Genomic DNA, 20,529 nt, shown 5'->3' with positions numbered 1-20,529 from the left:
GGAGCAGAAAACAAAACTGACCTCTCGGCGCTGATGTACTGCGAGGGGACGGGGTTGCAGCGGACCCCGGCGACCTGGACGTAAGCGATTTCCTTCACCTGCAGACCCAGGTTCTCCCCCTCGATGGTGACCCTGGTCCCGCCCTCCCGGGGTCCGGTCAGAGGGTCGATCTGTGGAGGGGTGGAGATTAAACGCTTGCAAACCTCTGGACGTCGCTGACATTTTTGATGAGGCATCGTTTCCCATACCTTGCTGATGCGCGGGTGACTGCAGCGCACGTTGTGTCGCCCGTGATGCATCCAGTTGGTCTCGGGCGACGGGCAGTGTTGCTTCAGGAGGCACTTCTTGGAGTCCGTGCACCAGCCGCACTCGAAGGCCGTGGGAGCTTTGAGACACTGACCACAGCTGGAGCGCTGAGCCTCGCACTTGTACAGCAGCGCTGACGGAATCAAGACAGCATTTCAATATATTGTGATACTGTAGTAACGAGGATATATGTGTAGTATTGTCCAGTACTTGACTCTGGTGTTGCAGTATTTACAGACAACATGACTCTTGACGAAGTCGTAATTATTTTTATTTGATTTAAAACCAAAATATCTCCAAAGATCAGCTTTAAAAGCTGCTGGAGTCAACTGTATCCTCTTGTCCTCAGTCATTGCCAGGATTTAATTGTTGCTTTAACTACAAAGGACGTAATGACTGCTGCCATCCAGCAGACAGAAGTTTACTTGCAACACAAAAATGAACAAATGGCCTGAAGATTTTCTGAATAATTGTAAATGGAAGAAAATATAAAATAAATCAAATTATTTTATACAAATACTGTTATAAAACTATAAACCATAAATATAGTATACATATATTTATATTGCATATATTAAATGTGTGTCAATATACATCTGCATTAACATATTAAAATATTATATAATATTAAAAAAGTTAAATACATATTTGCAAAAAAATAAGTTGTTAATAGAACAAATGATTTTCAAATGTAAATGTGAAAAAAAGACACAATAAATTTAATAAAACGATTAAAAAGTAATAGATAAATGAAGACAAAGAGAAGGTTCTGTTCTGAAAAAAAATAAAGGTCACTACAGACGTATAAATACATTTGTTTAAAACATTAATAATAATTATAAATAGATACAATATTCTGTTTAAAACATTAATAATAATTATAAATAGATACAGTAATAAATAATAATAAATAATAAAACAATGAAAAGTAATAGCTAAATGAAGGTATATATATATATATATATATATATAAATAAATAAAGGTGGCTACAGACGTTATAAATACATTTGTTTAAAACATTGTAGGGGTGTAAAAAAAAAAAAATGATACACTTAAATATATTGTATCAATAATTATGGTAAAAATAAAAAAAATTAATTGAAAGCCAAATAAATAATAATTATAAATAGATACAATATCCTGGAGAAAATATACACAACTTTCACAATTTCTGTAGCGACCTATAGGAGCCGTTCTTTAGACCAGGTTACTAATTTAAATATCAATAAAATGTTCATTTTATTTTATAAATACTTCATAGAAACATAAAGTATACAATAATATCAACTGTATGTTCAGTTGTCTCTCCACTAAATATTCAAAACCTGTCCAGACGTTGTCACGACGTTGACGTCCACTTGAAACGACCGATAATCGAGCAGCAGAATCGAGCAGCAGGACATTCAATGTCAAGACATTTGCGCTGACGGATGATGGAGAGGATTTACCTTTCATAGCTGCAGGTTTGTCGATGAAGAAATCCCCGTCCCAGACGATGGAGAAGTCCACCGGGAGGTTGCCGGCCTCGTTGCCTTCATACCAGTACTACACACAAACAAATAAACAAATGATTAGAATGTTGATTTATTTACTTCAGGTTTGCTTTGGTTGTTATTTAGAACAGGAAAGGAAGATCACACATAAGTGCAAAGACATAAAGAAAGTCAATTTAGAAAATAACCTATATTCAGATTAGCTGCAAAGTCAGTATAACATAATATTTTATTACAGTTGCCAAAAACATAAAAAAAGATAATATCATAAAATATTGTGTATAAAAACATTTTGTGTTAAGTCAACTAGACCTATATAATACAATTTAACAAACATAAAATAACATAACACATAGGATAACATTACCTAATGTACCACAAGGTAATAAAATAAAACATAACATTATATAAAAAACGCATAATACAACATGACATAAAATAACAGTTGTGTTACGTTAACTTTTGTTACATTATGCTTTGTATTGCGTTCCGTTGTATTGCGTTCCGTTGTGTTACTCTTAGTTGTGTTACGTTAAGTTACGTTACATTATGCTATGTATTAATCTAAGAGTAACACAACCTAACGCAACACAACATAACACAACACAACAAAACATAAAGCAACACAAAGTAACGCAACACAACGTAGCATAACACAATGTAACGCAACACGACGCAACACAAAGTAATGTAACACAACATGGCGTAACACAACATGGCGTAACACAACGTGACGTGACACAACGTGACGTGACACGTGACGTAACACAACGTGACATGACGTAACACAACGTGACATGACGTAACACAACGTGCCGTAACACAACATGACGTAACACAACGTGAAGTAACACAATGTAATGTAACGCAACATAATGTAACGTAACACAACATAATGTAACGTAACACAACATAATGTAAAAGGACGTAACGTAACACGACGTAATGTAAGACGACGTAGCGTAACACAACGTAACCGAACACAAAGTAACACAGCATAACACAACGTAACACAACAAAACATAATATAATAGTATAAATTACAATTTAATAAAATTGTTATTTGACACAATATGATATAACACATTCCACTATATTATATAACAGAATATATAATAATATAACATAACGTATTACATTATACATTTACGCAACTCAACACCATAAAGTACATAATATAATACAATTAAATGAAAGACAATACAATAAAATATAGTATCATTGGTGTTGATTGATTTTGCAGAGTTTTTGTAGAATAATCCGTAACGTTTGGGAGTAAAAGTAAAAGCAAGAATTGATAAACGGTCGACAACAGCAACAACGGAGCGATAATCTATGATCCAGGAGTTATGTTAGCAACTCTGGGCACTTGTGCTTTAACAACAACCTTAATGGTAGCTGTTGACTAACAGCAGCTAATGGGTTATCAAATATGTTAATTGCTGCACTATTTAACCTTTAAATGTTTCCCCTCCGGGGGCGCTTATGTGTCACGAGGGGCAGCTTAGGTGTGCGGCGGCCATTAGAGGCTCATGTGTGTGTGGAGGATTAAACGCCGACTTCAAGAGAACAGACAATAGAGGAGCTCTGGCTCAACAAACTACAAAGAAATCACAGAAATAAAAGTTGTTTTGTGCCTTTAAGATTCTTCAATTGCAGCATAAATAACAAATATTTATATTGATAAATAAGACAGAAATACCTTTATCTTAATGTCGGCGTTATATTCACATGAAAATGAATCATATAGTTTGATTTTCACTCATATCCACAAGTTTACAGGTTTATTTTTGGAGTAAACTTGACTTGAATGATCGTATTGATTTGAGTCACAGGCTTATGTTACTTCAGAAAAAAATACCATCTCATTTCAAAATAAAACACCTTTCAGATAGAATAATCTATATACCAATAATATTAGAACATTTCGGGAAAATAACGTACACTTAACTTAATATAATATAACATAGCATAACAAAACATAGCATAACAAAACATTGCGTAACGTAGCATAATGTAACATAGCGTAAAGTAAATATTAAGTAAAGTAAAGTAACTTTCCTCAACATTAGGCAACATAATCTAACACAATTTAACATAGCCTAACATAACAAAACATAGCATAGCGTAACATAGTGCAACGCAACATAGCGTAACACAACTTAACATAGCCTAACATAATGAAACATAGCTTAACAAAACATGGCTTAACATAACATAGCGTAATGCAACATAGGGTAACGCAACGTTACATAAAATAGCCCAACTTATTATAGCCTAACCTAACAAAACATAGCATAACGTAACATAGCATAACGTAACATAATGTAACATAACAGTTTAGCGTAACGGAAAATAATGTTATGTAACGTAATGTAACATAACGTAACACAACATAGCGTAACACAACATAGCGTAACATAGTGTAACGTAAAATAGTGTAACGTAGCGGAAAATAATGTTACGTAACCTAATGTAACGTAACATAACGAAACACAACATAGCGTAACATAGTGCAACGTAACGGAAAAAAATGTTACGTAACCCAATGTTACGTAACATAACGTAACACAACATAGCGTAACATAGTGTAACGTAACGGAAAATAACGTAACATAACCTAATGTAACGTAACATAACACAACATAGCGTAACATAGTGTAACGTAACATAGCGATTTATTTTAAGAGCCAAAACTCACAGACTAATGTGAACATATTTTTTTCCAAAAGTAAAAACTCTTTCAGAAGGTAATGATCAATAAAACAAAAGTTATAAAAAATATATATTTTCTTTCAATGCAACCCAGTAACAAATGCCTCAAAGACACATACCTGTCCCCAGACCTTTAGGTGAGTCTTCTGATTTTTACCCACAAACCTCTTGGACAATCTTGTACATGCAGGCTTTCACATTAAGATTTAGGAGAAACACGGAGCGGTTTTATTTCCGTAAGATTGATAATCGATGGGTCCAAATGAACGTTCAATTCATTAACTCAAACACAGAAAGCGGGCGAGCATTAATTAAGAGCCGCTTCATAACCCGACTTCAGCATAAAACCAGAACAAAAAAAAAATCTAAAACGTGCCGTCGCGTGGGCGCACACTTCATTCCATTAGCTCGCTCCGGGTTTTTTCGTTCAATAGTCCCTCTTCAGCGAAAACTTGGGCGCCGTCGCCGCACTTTCAGAGGCTCACAAAGTTTGACAAGTTACATTTCTTTTTTAATTGCGGGGACACTTCATTAAATGGCCCATTAGACACAACCCCGTGGATTCCTGTCCGGGGTTTAACCGGCTTTTTTTAATGTCGTCGTCTGCCGGAGACATGTAGTCAAAACCCTGAATCAAGAAGGATGTTTTTTTCGACCTCATTATTCATCGGGCTCCACGTGGCGAGAGTCGTGACCGCGTGGATGGACACCCGTGCGTGTCTAAATCCCTGATACGCCATTAAACGTCGCCAGCTGGGCCCAGCGGAGACGCATCATAACACCAGACCGTCACACTTGCCGCGGATCACGACCCCTCGGCGCCGGCGTTTTTGAAGGCGATATTCAAATAAACAGCGGCTCGACAACATCACATGGCGCTTTGATTTTCAGATAAAGAGCCCGAGAGGTGAAGGGTACGAAAAAACACGATGCCAGTCGTCTGGAAATATTTTCCCTCCCGCCCCGGCTGTCTGGGATATGAACCAGCTATGGAAGTATATTAGTGTCATAAAAATATATTTAAACGGTTGAATTTAAAATGGATTTTTGTTTAAATAATTTAAATTATTGAAACCAATAGTTTTATCACATATTTTTAAGGAATAATTTGAATTAATGTTAATATTTATTAGATTTCAGGCTTTCCTTGATTTTCTGGAACTCCTGTTGTGTTATCAGTTTTATCTTGACCTTTAAAGTATATACTTTATTGAATATTGTTTTGTTGTTTAAGCGCTTTGTGACCCTGGTCTGGAAAAGCGCTATATAATTAAAACTTACTTACTCATGCCCCGGCTATCTGGGATATGAACCACCTATGGAAGTATATTAGTGTCATAAAAATATATTTAAACGGTTGAATTTAAAATGGATTTTTGTTTAAATAATTTAACTTATTGAAACCAATAGTTTTATCACATATTTTTAAGGAATAATTTGAATTAATGTTAATATTTAATAGATTTCAGGCTTTCCTTGATTTTCTGGAACTCCTGTTGTGTTATCAGTTTTATCTTGACCTTTAAAGTATATACTTTATTGAATATTGTTTTGTTGTTTAAGCGCTTTGTGACCCTGGTCTGGAAAAGTGCTATATAAATAAAACGTACTTACTTACTTACTCATGCCCCGGCTATCTGGGATATGAACCACCTATGGAAGTATATCAGTGTCATAAAAATATATTTAAACGGTTGAATTTAAAATGGATTTTTGTTTAAATAATTTAATTTAAATTATTGAAACCAATAGTTTCTATTCGACATATCACATATTTTTAGGGATTAATTTTAATTAAAGTTAATATTTTTAATCAATAGATTTCAGGCTTTTCCTTGATTTACTGGAACTCCTGTTGTGTTATCAGTTTTATCTTGATCTTTAAAGTATATACTTTATTGAGTATTGTTTTGTTGTTTAAGCGCTTTGTGACCCTGGTCTGGAAAAGCGCTATATAATTAAAACTTACTTACTTACTTACTCATGCCCCGGCTATCTGGGATATGAACAACCTATGGAAGTATATTAGTGTCATAAATATATTAAACGGTTGAATTTAAAATGGATTTTTGTTTAAATTATTTAATTTAAATTATTGATACCAATCGTTTCTATTTGACATATATCACATATTTTTAAGGAATAATTTTAATTAAAGTTAATATTTTTAATCAATAGATTTCAGGCTTTTCCTTGATTTTCTGGAACTCCTGTTGTGTTCTCAGTTTTATCTTGATCTTTAAAGTATATACTTTATTGAATATTGTTTTGTTGTTTAAGCGCTTTGTGACCCTGGTCTGGAAAAGCGCTGTATAACTAGAAAGATTGCATTTCCAGAAGAAAATGCAGTGTGAATGCTGGCCGTAGCTGTAGCTGTGCAGTAGTAGTATTAGTAGTAGAAGTAGTAGTATTATTATTAGTAGTAGAAGTAGTAGTAGTATTAGTCGTAGAAGTAGTCGTGGAAGTGTAAGAGGAATTTATAGTTAAAGTAGAAGAAGTAGAATTAGTAGTAAAAGGGAGAAGTAAAGTAAAAGTAGTAGTAGAATTAGTAGTAAAAGTATAAGTAGTATTAGTAGTAGAATTAATATTGGAAGAAGTAGTAGAATTCGTCGTAAAAGTATAAGTGGTAGGTCAAACTGGAAGGAGTTGGACATGAGTTGAAGAGTTTCCCCATTGAAATGAATGGGGTAGAAGAAGAGGAATAAAAGAAAGAATGGAAGAGATAAAAGAGAAGTTTTCCACAGACTAAACACAAACTATATCTACACAATGAGACAAACTAAAGTTTCATATCACCTCTGGGTTTTGAACCCAAGACCTCAGTCACCAAGAGTGAGGTTCATACCACGAAATGAACAGAGTTTTATTTTTTCCTACAGCTTGTCAAGTCCAACTCTTGTTCAGGTTCCAAATGACAACTCAAACGTTTCACTCACTTTTATTTTCTTTCGGATTGTTAGTAATTAGGTTGTAAACCTTTAAAGACGGATAAACACAACATTTTAATTATCCATTTAATTTAAACATTCTAAATTCATTTTAAATTAACTTAAACATTGAAACATTTTGAATTCATTCAAATAATTAAACGTTCAAATATTTTAAATTCATTTAAATTCATTTAAACAACTTCATCAAATATTTTAAATGAATTAACAAGCACTAAATCAAAGTAAAGAAAACATTTCACCGACCATTGGTGTCTTTGGACTGAAGCCATTGTTGTGAACTTGGAGCGTCTTCTCTCTCTGACTGACTGAGAGCCTCCATTACCTCACAGTTCACAGGTGCTGCTCATTAGTGACAATGACTGAAGCAGCTGCTGCTGGTGCACTCTGGGAAATGCAGTTCTTTCACACACTGAGATTCAACTTAACAGTATTGAGCAGTGGTTCCTGTATTTTTGATTTTGTCTTTGAGTTCTTCATAGGTTCTAAAAACATTGTTGTCTCAGTGCATCAGTGAATCTGTGATCCATCGCAGGGTCTGGTTGAGGAAGTCATGTGTTCATTTATCCATGATTGCTTTCACCTGATCAATCGTGTCATCTTGTGCTGTGTCTCAAATCGCATACTAGCGTACTAAAAGTTAGTATTTTTAGTACGTTAGTGTGTCTCAATTCTTAGTATGCGAAATTTAGTGCGCCATGCACACTAAATTGGCATACTAACACGCCCACAAAACTAGCATGGTTCGATGGACACTAACCATACTAAACAGCCGCCATTTCAGTGACATTTTAAACGGAAGTTACGTCATATATAAATGCATATATATGCATATACTTAAATGTGTATTTTCAGCAGCAGTAGGAGGATAAACATGTCTTCGCTGCTGAAACCAGCTTAAATATCTCGCGATTATTTAGATTCTCATATTTTTTCTTTATTTCTTTTTCCAAAGTTGCAATACGTGCTGCCAGCAGGTGTCGATAGCGTTCAAACAGCTGCTTGAAACATCGTTAAATAGAAGTAGAAGAAGAAGCTGTCATGTGATTTCCGGTTAGTGTGTAGCTTCAGGGTTTGATTTGAGACATACTATCTGCGGAGAATTTGCGTACTAGTTAGTATGCATACTAAACTGATGCATACTAACTTCTAGCATACTAAGATTAGTATGCGATTTGAGACACAGCACGGGTCTTTGTTCAACAAGTAAACCTGGACGCTCTTGTTTTGATTCATCAACTGTTTACTTCTGCTCCAGGTTCTTCTAAAAGGAACTTTTTCCTGCTCCAGCCACACTGTACTTTATTATTGATCTGTTTTTACTTTCTCCACTGTAGTATTACTTCAACTGTAAAGTGTCTTCAGATAACTTTGTTGTGATAACACACTTTAAATTAAATTATTATTATTATTATGAATTACTCTCAGTACTAGTACTACAGGTACTCGTAGTAGTATGAGTACTCGTAGTACTACTCGTAGTACTATTAGTACTCGTAGTACTAGAACTCATAGTACTAGTACTCAAAGAAGTACTAGTACTTGTCGAAGAAGTACTAGTATTCTTAGAAGTAATACTAGTATTCGTAGAAATACTACTATTTGTACTACTCTAGTAGTACTAGTACGTGTAGTACTCGTAGTAGTACTAGTACTCGTAGTACTAGTACTCATAGTAGTACTAGTATTAATCGTAGTAGTAATTGTTTGTGTGGTACTCGTAGTAGTACTAGTATTTGTAGTACTTTTAGTAGTACTAGTATTCTTAGTAGTACTAGTATAGACTTTATATAGAAAGGTTACATTAAATAACATAAATTAAAAAAAATAAATTACATTTTTTTGTACACATAGAGTTTGATATTCTAATTCCATGAATTGAACAAAAATAAATGATCTAAATTCAATATTTTTTTAATCCAAAGCCTTTAAAATTTCAATATAAAAACGTTGGTGCCTTCAGCCAATACTAAATATACAATCGATCATGTGATTCTCTGCAAGTTGCATTGTTTCATCAAATGTAAGTAAGTAAGTAAGTCATTTTTATTTATAGAGCGCTTTTCCAGACCAGGGTCACAAAGCGCTTAAACAATAAAAAATGTATGTTTTGAAAAATTCTCAGTTGAAAAAAGTAAATCTCGTAATTTACATTATTGAATTCAATTAGTTCCTAAAAACTAATTTAACCTTTAAGACTGGAAGTTCTTGAATAAAATGATTAAAAAAAACATAATTCAACTCTTTAAATAAATTAAACGGTTCAATATTCTGATAATAATCTTCCCTACGACCCCATTTACGGAGGAAAAAAACGACAGAAATTTAATCTTTCTACCAATTTTCTCCTCCTGATGTTCTCGCCGTGACAGTTCCAAAGGGTTACGCACTTCACTGAAAAGTGTCTTTCCCCCGTGAGTGCAGAAGCTGTTATTTTTTCCAGTGTTTCTTTTCTCCGTCTCGCTCCGAGGCCTCGAACGTTACAGCGCTCGCCGGTCACCGTCGGGAGCTTGTGTCATCGCCATGACGACCACTTCCCCCCCCCAACGTCGAGCTCGCCATGGCGACCGTGTGACAAAAATACACGACAAGTGGAAATCCAAAGTTCAAACGCAGCCCTGTGATGTTTAAACATCACTCTTGTATAATTAAATGTATTATTTATTTTTCTCAAGATCTCCCCTTCATCCCCCTGTCTTTTTGTTCACGCATAGTCTGGTTCTGGTCGAGGTTTCTTCCTGCTAAATCTGTCGCCTCTGTGGCTCATTGTGATTGGCTGGGACCTGTTTTTCCCCTTGTTACTATAACTCTTGAGATAACTTTGTTATAATAAAACCCTTTTAAATAATAAAACACCTTTAAATTATATCTTTTGTTTTAATTCAACATCATGTAAAAAATATATTTAATTAATCAGATTGTGCCAAGTTATTTATCTATAATGATAAATAAAATATAAATATAATAACATAATGAAATAATCATTATGTTATTTATTTTTTAATCGTTATTTATAACATTTTCTGAATATATATATATTTGTCCACAATATTTATACTGTAGGAAGAAAATAATCTTCTTTATCTATTCATTATTCAACGTATATATTATGTATTTCTATGGATATGTGTTATTATTTTTCAAACTTTGCTAGGATTTCCTTTTTATTTAACTTTATCTTTCATATAAAATAACATATTTTCCACACGTTCTAAACTTAAATAAGGACGTATTAATCCAAGATTAGCAGGTTTTAATCCCACATCTACAAGCAGATACGAAGCCTTCCTCCGCCGCGACATCATAATCTGCTCGACACAAAAGTTCAGCTGCTTCTCTTTCGCATTAAATCATGAAAAATTGTCAATTACAGCCTTCATTATTCCGCCGGCTCCGCTGCAGCTGCGTGAAATTAACTGTCACTGAATCATCTCTTTATTTCATTAACGCAACAAAAAAATAAAAAATCTTATTAAACTTTTTCTTCTGGTCCGCGGGAAACAAACACTCACATTGTGCTTTTATTATGAAGGCCGGGGTTGTTGCCAGGAATGCTGGGAATGGCTGGACGGGTGTGCGTGAATCATGTCGGACTAAATGGACAATTTCCCCCGGGAACAGTGACTTAATTAAATCAAGATGCGCACACGCACATACGTGGACGGTGCAACAGAAGGACGGATGAAGGGCAGGAATTGGGTCCAAGTTTTTTTTTTTTTTTTTTTTGCGGGGATAGCGGATGGTCAGTGTCGTCTCGCTGGAGCACCGTAATCAATCAGTGTGTGTGTGTGTGTGTGTGTGTGTGTGAGTCTGTGCTTTACTGGTAATTGAATCCCAGTCAGACACATCAATACTAGCTGTCCACCTCGAGCTTGACCCCTGACATCGGGGGGGTCAGGAGGTCACCACATACACACACGGTCGGAGGTGCTCTCGTTGACTAATGATGACAAGACCACCCCCCCTTACCGACCCCCATACCGAAGTCCACCCCCCCCCCCCCAACAACTAGGTCAACGGAGGACGACGGAGACGTTGATGTGATGTCATCATTGTGCAGTAGAAGTAGAAAGCTGCGCGGGTGTAGTTAAAAAGTACGAGCTGTGACGGGAAGTGATGTCAATAAAGTTGCATTTGAAAAATTTACAACAGTGAAACCAATGGAAAACCATCATTATCGTCATCATCTTCAAAAAAAGTTTCATTGCTTTAGTCATCTCCGAATTTGACCTCTTTTGTCAAACGTTTCTTTCCTTCAACAATAGTTTTCCACATATTCAAAGTCCTTATCTTATCTTTAACACTGGTAAGATAGATCATAATATTTAAATGGACTTTAACCTACTTTGACTATGAAAAGTAGTTTCAAACTCAAAATAATTTGACACATGTCCTCTCTAAAATAACGCAAAAAATATGTATATATATATATATATCTTAATATATCAATAGATAAATACAGCATATATTAAATGCTTGTCAATATAAATCTGCATGGAGAAAAAATATTAAAAAACATAAAAGTTAAATAAATATCTGCAACAAAAAAAACACCCAAAAAATAAAATGTATCATTGTAAAAAAAAAATTGTTAATAAAAATGATTTTGAATGTAATAGCAGATTGTAAAAGTCAAAATTATATTAAAAAAAAACCCCAATTACAATAAATTTAATAAAACAATGAAAAGTAATAGAGAAATGAAGACAAAGGGAAGGTAGGTTTTTAAATTCTTGTCTGATCCAAAAAAATAGAGGTCGCTACAGACGTTCCAAATACATTTGTTAAAAACATTGTAGGTGTGTAAAAAAATATCATTACAATTAAATATATTGTATCAATCTTTTTTAATGTTTTATGAAGTTTTATGAAATAAAACAATTAGATTTGTTTTCAATTAACACGCAAATATTCACGGTGCTCATTTTATGTTGCAATGAACGTTTGGCACTAAATAAGAAGAAGTAATCAAGTCTTCCGCAGCTAAAGGAACAAGGATATCCAGCAATGGCTGAGGACGAGAGGATACAGTCGTCTCCGGCAGCTTTTAAAGCTGATGTTTGGACATATTTTGGTTTCAAAACGAATGAAAGCGGTTACGACTTTGTCTGTAAACACCTGAGTCAAGTACTCGACAATACTACTAATATATCCTTGTTACTACAGTATAACAATACATCGTATCGTTGCCCCCGTATCATGATATGTATTGTATCAGAAATTCAGGACCTTAAATGCAGTGAAAAGTCACGGTTGTATAACAGTGTTTGTCACTTGGAATCCTTCAGTAGTTTCAGCAGCTTTGTTTAACACAAGAGAACAAGAGTCTCAGGAGCTAATTCAACTGTTACATCCTTGACAGGAACAACATTTTCTTAATCATATGGCTTAATGCTGCATTGTCTTAATGGATTCAGCTTCTGCGTCCTCACAACAGTGACTCCACTGGAGAGCTGACAGTGCAGGGCTGCAGCTCCACGCTTCCCTCCACCAGTCATGTAGCTGACAACTGAGAGTAAGCAGGCTGACACGTGTGAGCTTGCTGAGGCTGCAAGAGCGTCTCGCTCGGCTGAGTCACCTTTAGGATCCTCTCAGATCAGTGCATTTTAAGCTGCTTCAGTCTGAAGCGGAGAGTCCCACCTTCTGAGGGCCTGTGATGATATCGAGTCTCGTGAAAGTGTCTAATGCATCGACGAGTCTGATCCGTCCGTCTTAGAGAGAACACACCTGACACTGACTCTACACTGTACACATGTCAAACAATCTGTCATCTATACACCCATCTTTACACCCATCAATTTATACATCCACCTACTCATCTTTACACCCATCAATTTATACATCCACCTACTCATCTTTACACCCATCAATTTATACATCCATCTACTCATCTTTAAACCCATCAATTTATACATCCATCTACTCATCTTTACACCCATCAATTTATACATCCACCTACTCATCTTTACACCCGTCAATTTATACATCCACCTACTCATCTTTACACCCATCAATTTATACATCCATCTACTCATCTTTACACCCATCAATTTATACATCCACCTACTCATCTTTACACCCATCAATTTATACATCCACCTACTCATCTTTACACCCGTCAATTTATACATCCACCTACTCATCTTTACACCCGACAATTTATACATCCACCTACTCATCTTTACACCCATCAATTTATACATCCACCTACTCATCTTTACACCCATCAATTTATACATCCACCTACTCATCTTTACACCCATCAATTTATACATCCACCTACTCATCTTTACACCCATCAATTTATACATCCACCTACTCATCTTTACACCCATCAATTTATACATCCACCTACTCATCTTTACACCCATCAATTTATACATCCACCTACTCATCTTTACACCCATCAATTTATACATCCACCTACTCATCTTAACACCCATCAATTTATACATCCACCTACTCATCTTTACACCCGTCAATTTTTACATCCACCTACTCATCTTTACACCCATCAATTTATACATCCACCTACTCATCTTTACACCCATCAATTTATACATCCACCTACTCATCTTTACACCCATCAATTTATACATCCACCTACTCATCTTTACACCCATCAATTTATACATCCACCTACTCATCTTTACACCCATCAATTTATACATCCACCTACTCATCTTTACACCCGTCAATTTTTACATCCACCTACTCATCTTTACACCCATCAATTTATACATCCACCTACTCATCTTTACACCCATCAATTTATACATCCACCTACTCATCTTTACACCCATCAATTTATACATCCACCTACTCATCTTTACACCCATCAATTTATACATCCACCTACTCATCTTTACACCCATCAATTTATACATCCACCTACTCATCTTTACACCCATCAATTTATACATCCACCTACTCATCTTAACACCCATCAATTTATACATCCACCTACTCATCTTTACACCCGTCAATTTATACATCCACCTACTCATCTTTACACCCATCAATTTATACATCCACCTACTCATCTTTACACTCATCAATTTTATACATCCACCTACTCATCTTTACACCCATCAATTTATACATCCACCTACTCATCTTTACACCCATCAATTTATACATCCACCTACTCATCTTTACACTCATCAATTTATACATCCATCTACTTATCTTTACACCCATCAATTTATACATCCACCTACCCATCTTTACACCCATCAATTTATACATCCACCTACTCATCTTTACACCCATCAATTTATACATCCACCTACTTATCTTTACACCCTTCAATGTATACATCATCCACCCATCTTAACACCCATTGATTTATACATCCTTCAATCCATCTATCCATCCACCCACACATCCAAATATACTATATCAATCCATTCATCCATCCATCCATCTATCCTCCATTCAATCTTCCCAATTATCCACAAAGTCTTTCCTAGTTTCACTGAATAATATAAAATAGTTGGTATGAACAAGTAAAAATAAGTAAATAATTATAATAAATGGTTGATATCACTTCATTAATAAGAAATAAAACTCATAAATGCAGTACTTAAGCAGCTTATATGCAAATGCGGCTAATGAGGCTATTTGTGCGACCAATTCAACAAGTATTGTAGACGAAAAAAGAAACTTTAAATCCTTCATGAAAGTAACTGAAACTACAATAACTGTCGTTAACCCGCTCTTGGTGCTACATTATTGATCCTGCTGCACACGGGAGAGTTCTGCTGCTGCTGGAGTGATTTAAACGGCGTGTATGTGGCTAATTCTCCACCTCCGTTGGAATAAAAATAACCTGCATAATTGAAGCCCTCTCAGAACCACTTTTCATTCCATTAAACCTCCTTTTGCCGCAGATTAAGAGCTCTTGAAACCACCAGACTGATGGTTACGCAAACTTCAAAAAAAATGTGATGATTTAGATCTTTTGTTCACTTGATTCATGGCTGAATTTAATGAGGGGGGGTGGGTGGAGTGGCTGATAGTTTCCTCCAGGGGAAGTGGACGCCACGCTGGACGGGATCCATCAAATCTTGGGAGTAAGACTTAAATTTGCTTTTTCTCCCACTGAACTTCAGATCCTCCAGCACTCCCCGGGGAGCCTTTTGGCTTCGTCCTCCAGCTTTGTCCTTGTCTTTCGCCGACCAGTCATTTTCCCGTGAACCCGCAGTAAATTACAACAAGAGTTTTTTTCATTTCCACCTCCACTGCAATCTGCTTCCTGTATTTCTTTTGTTCTTCGCCCGCCCCGTTCACACAACACAAATGCATGCTGGGAGTTTAAGTCGGTCTTACCGAGGTGTTCTGACACTGTATGCAGGAGGAGTTAAAGCGGACCGCCGGGATCCGCTGGACTTTGCCCTGGATGCTGAACACACACTCGTAGTTCTTCTGACCCGACTGTGGCTGAGGGAGGTTCCGGGCTCGCAGCGTAATTGGACGCAACATTCCAGCCGGGACCAGGATGTCAGAGGTGGGAAGGATTTGAGGACAGCCCTACGGAGACAAGGAGAGCGAGGTGAGACTCATCATGTATATATATATATATATATATATATATATATATATATATATCTTAATATATTAATAGATAAATACAGCATATATTAAATGCTTGTCAATATAAATCTGCATAAACATGTGGAGAAAAACTATTAAAAAAACAAAAAGTAAATAAAGAAAAAATATATATATATATCAGCAAAAAACACCCAAAAAAAGAGTTGTTAATGGAATTGATTTTGAATCTAATAGCGGATTATAAAAGTCAAAATTATAAAAACAATAACAAAAAAACCCCAATTACAATAAATTTAATTAAACAATGTAAAGTAATAGAGAAATGAAGACGAAAAAAGGTAGGTTTGTTAAATTCTTGTCTGGTCCAAAAAAATAGAGGCCATTCCAAATACATTTGTTATAAACATTGTAGGGGCGTAGAAAAAATATCAATACACTTAAGTATATTGTATCAATCATTTTTTATGAAATAAAAAAAAACGATTTTTTTTTTCAATTAACACACAAATATTCACGGTGTTCATTTTTATGTTGCAATGAAATGTCTGGGCACTAGATGGCAGAAGTTATCAAGTCTTCCGCAGCTTAGGATATCCAACGATGACTGAGGAAAAGAGGATACAGTCGTCTCCGATGTTTGGACATATTTTGGTTTCAAAACAAATGAAAGCAGTTACGACTTCGTCTGTAAACTCTGTCAACACCAGAGTAAAGTACTCGACAATAACACTAATATATCCTTGTTACTACAGTATCACAATACATCGTATCGTTGACTCATGAGGAGACAGAAAAAAAAACTTCTGTAGCAGGTCACCCTGCCCTGCAAAAAAAGAGTCCGGTCTCAGTTTATAGCGGATGGTATAACGGTTCAGCGCTACCAGACGTCGGTAAAAACTGCAGAACCAAAACAAACGTTAGATGGAAAAGTAGTTAAAGCAGCCGAATGTGGTTCACGACAGGCTCGGCGGGCGACTTCTTGTTGGGTCCTCTGGGAAGACTTCCGTGCCTCAAATATGCCTCTTCAACATCCTCCAGTGGTCTACAATCATAAAGTGTCTCTTCCATCAAATGGAGACGAGATGAGAATATTTTCCATAAGACCCAGGAGTGCGGCGCGTTCAATAATGTAGGAAATTGCAGATAGAATGAGAATTTACTCTTATAAACAAATATACAGATGAAGAAGATGTTTTGTTTTTTGGGGTTTTAAAAACATCTAACACAAGGCGTTCCATTAAGAACTAGGACACGTGTGGAGCCCCGGGATGTTAGATAAGATAAGGAACAAAGAATATTTTTGTCTTAAATTACAAAACTTATTCTTCTTTATTGGACAACTGGAGGAATATAAAGTTTTTGGACCCATCAGCGTACATTGTTAAAATATTTTTATGAGATTCACTTTGACAAACCAGGTTTCAGTCAATCTTTGAAAGTTCTGGCCGACTCTTTTCAGCACAGACTGGAATAAAAACTTAAATAAAAACTTGACACAAAAGTTGGTCACACTTCATGAACAGATATTTACCAAACAGGAAGTAAGATTCTGATTGCGATATTGTTTTCGTTTTTCTATTCGTGGAGACTAAATTTATCTTAATTTTCTCTGTGTTCGTCTTGCATCAAACCCATCATTCTTAACAAAACTTTCTGTATAATTGTTGACATCTATAATCTCCATTTCTTATCTTATCTTAAACATAAACATCTTTATAGGTCACAATATCGACATGGAAATTGATATACTCTGCATAAAATGATTTGGCGGACAAGATTTGGCCCCTGTCAAGCTTGGAAAATCAGTTTTATTTTGAAAAGTGTTTAAGATAAGATAAGTAACATATACTATTGATGTCAAAGCTTATATAAGGTCATGGTCCGTGTCAGTAGATCCATCAAACACAGAGGAAAATCGTTCCAAAAGCTTAGGAGCAATAGCTTGGAAGGATTTCTCTTCTGGTTTTAAGGATCGGGGAAATGTGAGTTCTCCTACTAGAGCAGGTCAGAATTCTTGCTGCAGATATTTGTATTTACTGCCTGTAACAGCTCTGTAAAAGTTAGTTTGATAAAATAAAATTTTGAGTGGCCCAAGGTAGCGAACAAAAACCCAGCGTTAATTCAAAACGTCAAAGCCGATGTGAATGTTGCAGGAACCAGCTGATCAGGTTGGTGTTTCTTTTCTTGACTTCAGTGTCAAATGTGTTGTTTTTCACCGGACAGCTGGAGCCAGAAGCTTTTGGAAGATCCCGGGGTTCGTCCGGAACTCACTGTACATGGACCGGCTGCGTCTCCCAGCGGAGTGAAACCTTTATTAACGAGCATCAACGCTATAATTAATTGCTTTGTGACTGACAGGAAGACTATTACCTCCACAGGAAGTGGTCCAGTGCACAGCAGACGCCGAGGACTGTGGAGATGGTGTGTGTGTGTGTGTGTGTGTGTGTGTGTGTGTGTGTGTGTGTGTGTGTGTGTGTGTGTGTGTGTGTGTGTGTGTGTGTGTTTCTTTTGGGAAACCAACTGTGGCTCATTTGAAGAGGAAAAACTCAACATTTATCCTGACAGGCAACCCGTAACTAGAAGACAAATTGAGCGGTTTGTTTGGTTTGTTCAGGTTTGATCCTGCAGCTTCTCTCTCTGACCCTGGAACACCTGGAACCACTAGCAGTGGCTGAGGAAGTGCATCAATATTATTATATTTTCATACTTAAACATTGTAAATGTTGAATCTTTTAATATCTTTTTCGAAAGGTTTAATTTAATTCATTCAATAATTGAATTCCATAATTTGTATATTGAACGTTTTCTCATTTTGTATTAATTTAATTAAATATAAATAAAATCTTAATATGTTTAGAATTAATTCCTACTTTTTTTACACATAGAGTTTGATATTCTATTTTCAATAATTGAACAATAAATGTTCCTAAATAAACATGTTTTAATTCATAGCCATTTGAATTCAATATAAAAAATGTGCAGTGATGAGGTTCAACATCGTCATGTGATCGTGTCTGAGCGTCTATGATTGGCTGAGAGTTTAAATCACGTAGCTCGGTATTCTTTTGGTTTTTGTCTAGTGATACTATTAAAACAACATTTTTGTCATTTAAATTAAAAAGGAAAAAATAGAAAATAGTGAAAAAAAAGTTAAATTATAATATCAAACCTTGCGACCTTTGTGAAAACATGCATTTTATTTTCAATTATTTAAAAAAAAAGAATTAAAATACTAAACTTAATATTCTAAATTAAACATGTTTCAAATGGGAGCCTTTTAAATTCATTATAAAAATAATAATTACTCTTTTGGTAATTTCTTCATACCAACAACTTTATATTGAATTAAAAGGCTTCAGGAAAAAAAGTGTATTAAAATATGAAAATATATTTTTCAATAACATGCTATATTTAAATGAAAACATCTAATTTAAAAAAATATATATTTTTCAATTACATTTAATTATATTATATTAACCTTGAAATATAGAAATTGTTGAATTAAATTATTCACACACACATGTGGAACACATAACGTTTCAAAGCACATTTAAAGAGGATTTTAAATACAAAAAAAAAGTAAATTGGTGGATTTGAAATGTAGTTTAAAACCCACTGCAGGCTCTCAGAACCACACATGGATGTCTTGGTTTTTCCATCCCCGCAGTAGAACTGGAGGGTGAACGTGGAAGAAAATTGCACAACTAATGACCAATAATCACGACAAGAGTGGCGAGAAAGAGCAGTTCTTGCAACCAGCCGTTTAATTCAGCTGGAAACTCGTGAAGAAACTTTTTTCCAACAGACAAAAAAACGAGTGCTCACCTATCGGGAGTAATTTGCCTTTAAACGTCATCCATCTCTTGAGTGTGTCTTCTTTTAATCGCACCCTTCAGTGTTGTCTTTCCCTCCCCCTTTTTTCTCTCAAATCTTTCATCTCGTCTCGCTCGCGACTCGCCCTAATTGCCTGGTAATTAACATTAATTACTGTGATTGGGTGCTTTTGTGTCAATTAAGAGGTTATTCATCATCCGTTTACCAATTAGCCAATCAGAGGTTGTTACTGTCGCCCGGTAATGACACTGTGCACCAATCACGTCAACAAGACGCCCAGACGCCTCGATCCCTGCGAGCTAAGGAGATAACAAGCCGCTCGATCCGCGCGACATCAGGAGTCCTTCTCCGGTTATTAGCGACAACAGGTACGACTGAAGCGCTTTTCATCGGGTTCTAAGTATAATAATTCTTATCGTCAGAAACTGTAAACAAAGACAAGGACGTTTTACTTTTGTGAATTCACTATTTTATTTTACTACAGTCTTTTAGCTCAAGTGTTAAGATTTACCCTGGTAAAAACAATCTAAAAATATAGACTTATTTAAGTTTTTTCTAAACAATTCCTAATGTCGAAGCATCAACACAAGATGGACGTTGCAGACGAGCAGTATAAAGGTATTTGGATGTTTTTAAGTGTCTTTTTGGACGAAGATGAAGACAACTGAGCTCCAGT

General features: G+C 35.5%; 1 protein-coding gene across 1 annotated transcript in view; it reads right to left on the bottom strand.

Moving 5' to 3' along the window:
* Positions 1-20,529, bottom strand: part of plxna3 (plexin A3) — a 158,848-nt gene that overhangs the window by 30,881 nt on the left and 107,438 nt on the right. Inside the window, exons 13-16 of the mRNA XM_087781248.1 lie at positions 15,795-15,995; positions 1,756-1,852; positions 249-439; positions 22-170 (exon numbers count right to left, since the gene is read on the bottom strand). Coding sequence (XP_087637374.1) covers positions 22-170; positions 249-439; positions 1,756-1,852; positions 15,795-15,995 — 638 coding nt within the window. The remainder of the gene's footprint in view (positions 1-21; positions 171-248; positions 440-1,755; positions 1,853-15,794; positions 15,996-20,529) is intronic.

This window comes from Callionymus lyra, chromosome 19 (assembly GCF_982586985.1).
Source record: "Callionymus lyra chromosome 19, fCalLyr1.hap1.1, whole genome shotgun sequence".
NCBI classification, from domain to species: Eukaryota; Metazoa; Chordata; class Actinopteri; order Syngnathiformes; family Callionymidae; genus Callionymus; species Callionymus lyra.
This window is presented reverse-complemented; position numbering and strand designations above follow the sequence as displayed.